We start from the raw sequence: 3,974 nt of genomic DNA on the forward strand, positions 1-3,974 counted from the left end.
CACACAAACACTTATAGACACACACACTCACACAAATTATTATAGACGCACACACTAACACAAACACTTATAGATGCACACACTCACACAAATTATTATAGACACACACACACTAACACAAACACTTATAGACGCACACACTCACACAAACAATTATAAAATCACACACACTCACACAAACACTTATAGACGCACACACTCACACAAACACTTATAGATGCACACACTCACACAAACAATTATAATCACACACACTCACACAAACACTTACAGACGCACACACTAACACAAACACTTATAGACACACACACACTCACACAAAGACTTATAGACGCACACACTCACACAAACAAATACAAAAACACACACATCAGTATATACATCAGTTGAAGCAGATAGTTTGTGTTAACATATAGTACTGCAGTACTGCTGCTCCTGGCCTAAAGTACTACAATACTACTGCTGCAGTGACGCTGCACAGACTCACAAACGCTGACCGCAGCACTTCTTCCTCTCAACACTCGGAAGTTGAACTTGATGGAGACAAACACGTGACGTCACGTCGGAGCTGACGTCCGCATCCTTGAAGTGCTGCGAAGAGGATGAAGATGATGATGATGATGATGATGGTGATGATGGTGAGGAGCCAGTCTGAGCGGAAGCCATGGAGGTGATTGATCATTTCAGCATCATTTATTTATGAAACACAGCTCGACAGCACAACACAGATCACGACCGCACCAGAACCCAAGACCGGATCCGCGGGCGACACCAACGAAGAAGTGATGACGTGTCACGCCGAACACGACCTTTAAATAACGACGACGACGATGATTGCACTACACAGAGGGACGCTCTTCCCGCGGAGACGATCTTTGTTGAAAATGGAAAAAAAAAAGTCTCTCAAGTTCAACATGCGATGACGTCACGGCTTTTTCGTGACAGCAAAACAAAAAAGGGTTCGATCAGAAATGTCTTCGGTCCGTTACGAGGTTCAGAAGGGAAATACATGTCAGCAAATACATTTTAAATATTATATATTTATATATGTACAGTCGTATAAAACAAACGTGACGTCATTCTCTGATGTGTTCACGGCCTCGGGAGAGTCTCCGAACTGAACGTGAGTCGATGATAGAAAAATAAAATGGAGATCTTCACTGGAGGTGTGGGGGGTTTAAACTCGTGGCGTGCACGCGCCAGCCTCAGGTGGCGTGCATGTGACTGTTCTTGGATTTACTGACGAACTTCTTCTCCTTCACGCGCCGGTTCTGGAACCAGATGGTGACCTGGCGCTCGGACAGGTTGGTGGCCGCCGAGATCCTCCGCCGCTTGTCTTTGGTGATGAACTTGCTCGCCGCGTATTCCTTCTCCAGCTCCTTCAGCTGCACCTTCGTGTAGGGCACGCGCTTCTTGCGGCCGCGGCGGTAGCTGCTGACTTCCGGCTGGAGCGGAACCACGTCTGCGGGACCGAGAGACACAAACGTTAATGTGTGCGCGAGACACTGGAGTCTCCAGCGAGGTCCGCGTTTTAAAGATCGCAATTAAAAAAGCAAAAAGGCCAGCGATGTTCAATTATCTGCTCGATAAAGGGGTGCTTTGTCTGAGGAGCAACAATTAACGTTTTCCTGAGGCTACACGCACTCAGACACACACACTCAGACACACACACACATTTTCCATGACAAACCTTAAATCAACTTTCATTTGATCTGATTCGACATGTTCAGAGGAGACGCCAGATCTCTATGTAAATAAAGATAATCATCAAATATAAATATAAAAAAACACAATCTCATGAACTTTAATAAATATGTTACATTGTGTAACTTCCTCGCGTGAGTTAATGATAAATAAAATCCAACATACCTGCGGGTTCAAATAGATTATATCTCAAATATTCGTTAGCGAAGTTCATGGTTAAATATTCTATTTAATTTAATATTTTTTCTGATGACACATAAAGGAATGTGCGCGCGCAAGGACGAATGATATGAATGTCGTTTCTCTTATTTTCTAAATTTTCGGGACCGTCTTTGTTAAAGTCGTCAACTCCCAGTCAAACCATCATTAAGTTCAATTAAACTAATTGAACATTTTTTCCAAAACCATAATTCAAAACTCATTTTTAGTGCACAAGTAGTTAAGGTGTGTATCTGTGTGTGTGAGTCAGAGAGATAGCGTGTGAATCAAAGTAACAAGAGCCTTTCAAATGTTCATACACTTAAGAGACATTTCCATCGTTCATCTTCCAACCGTTTCCATGGCAATATTAAAGTTGACTTTCAATTAAACAACATTAACACAAATTACATCACAGACTTTAAACTCTTTTTTTTGTCTTTGAAAAGAGAGAAAAAATACAAATAATTCCAATTTCACTAATAAATATTTCCACTTTTATGGTGAATAATATTAATTGTATCACACACAACACACACACACTCACGCGCGCTATATTTATAATTTAATTTAAATAAACACAAGCAGGGTATGTGCGCGGGCATGTGTGTGTGTTTATTTACAGTAAGGTGCGTGTGTAATATTTGTCATGGTCCATGGCATTTAAAAAATAAAGTGTGTCCAGATTTAAAGATAACTGACAAGCACACACACAAACACGCCACGTCCAGTAAACACTCTGTAAACAACATAGTGGCCTGATCCGGTATCAGCGTCTCCGTGGGTCTGAGGTGGATCAGAACAATTTGTGTAACGTGTCGACGTGATCCGGACGCGGCCTGATTTATGGGCCCGCTCGGAACACAGTAGGTATCTCCAACTGTCATACTGAGGAGGGGTGGGTTTGGGGAAGGGGGGCGAGAGAGCGGTTCTGGTGCTGCTGCAAGTGGAGCGTCTTCGTCACGTGACGATGCTACCAAACCCGTGGTTCTGCAGACACCAGAACCCAAATGGTGTTGTTCTGGTTATTTAAAGGGGTATACTGTTGCAAAAGCACAAGATCCAAAACATAAGGCACCATGGCGAGGGTGCACACGCACATGCACACACACACGCGCGGCTTACCTGGGAAAGGTGACTTCCAGAGATGCGCCGACTGGCTCTGGTCCTTCGAGCAGTACACCTGTCCGTCCCAGCCGTTCGACAGAGCCCAGTGCTGGTACCCTTCCATGGGGATGAGGGCGTCGTGTCGCGGCTCCGGGTGCGCGCTGATCCCGGGCACCACCGACACGTCCAGGTAACCCGGCACCGTCTGGTAGGAGCCGGCGAAGCTCGGGTAGAAAGCGAACTCCTTGGCCCGGCTGGTCAGCTCGTCGCCGGCCAGCGCGCCGCTGGGCTCCGCGTACTTCTCCGCCGGGTGGTACGAGCACGGCTTCTGCTGCAGGTTGTGTGAGTGGGACAGTCTGCACCCGTAGTAGGGACTCCCGAAAGGGTATCCGTAGCCGAGGGACGCGCTGGAGGAGGTCTGCGGCGCCGGGCACTGACGCCCGCCGTCGGCCGGGGAGATATCCGAGTAGACGGAGCTCTGGTGGGTCGCGATGCTGCCCGAGTGTCGGCCCAGAGCCGGGTGTGACATCAGGTCCCTGCAGTGGCTCGCGGGGCAGTTGAGTCCGTCCATGGTCTGGCTCTTGTTCTGGTTGCTGTCATTCGGGCTCTTTTCGTACACGTACATGAGCGCGTCCGGCCAGCGCGGGTGCAGCACCAGCGAAGTCGTCATATCAGGAGCTGCCGGAGCTTTTTAAAAGTCGACTACTCCAGGACGGACACCTCATTTCCAACTACATTTTACACTCGGCGCATGCGCGCTGCGGGGCCCCACTATGTCCACTTCATTAAGAGCGTGGCACGTGACCTGCTAACGAGTCCCACGAGATGGAGCCCTGCGAGTTCGGCTGGTACCGCCCTTTAAAGAGCCCACGCCTCAGCCGCGACACCGGGTCCGCTGCTGCGGTTCTCGAGCGCTGATTGGTCCGTTGCCTGTGGATCTGGACCCTTAAAGGGGTGCCTGAGCG

The 3,974-nt window shown here is 48.1% G+C and overlaps 1 protein-coding gene across 1 annotated transcript; it reads right to left on the bottom strand.

The window, feature by feature from the left end:
- Positions 1-678: 678 nt before the first annotated feature.
- Positions 679-3,757, bottom strand: hoxc13a (homeobox C13a). The gene is made up of 2 exons (XM_087781441.1): positions 3,028-3,757; positions 679-1,462 (listed from the first exon to the last, which is right to left on the bottom strand). The coding sequence occupies exons 1-2, from the start codon at positions 3,677-3,679 to the stop codon at positions 1,206-1,208; spliced, it is 909 nt and encodes a 302-aa protein (XP_087637567.1). The 5' UTR covers positions 3,680-3,757; the 3' UTR covers positions 679-1,205.
- Positions 3,758-3,974: the final 217 nt, after the last annotated feature.

The sequence above is a fragment of the Callionymus lyra genome, chromosome 19 (assembly GCF_982586985.1).
Source record: "Callionymus lyra chromosome 19, fCalLyr1.hap1.1, whole genome shotgun sequence".
Taxonomy (NCBI): domain Eukaryota; kingdom Metazoa; phylum Chordata; class Actinopteri; order Syngnathiformes; family Callionymidae; genus Callionymus; species Callionymus lyra.

Excerpts from the sequence above, each read along its gene's own strand:
- hoxc13a (XM_087781441.1), bottom strand. The coding sequence starts at position 3,679 with ATGACGACTTCGCTGGTGCTGCACCCGCGCTGGCCGGACGCGCTCATG. Across the intron at positions 1,463-3,027 it reads CTGGAAGTCACCTTTCCCAG|ACGTGGTTCCGCTCCAGCCG; the intron begins GTAAGCCGCGCG and ends TCGGTCCCGCAG.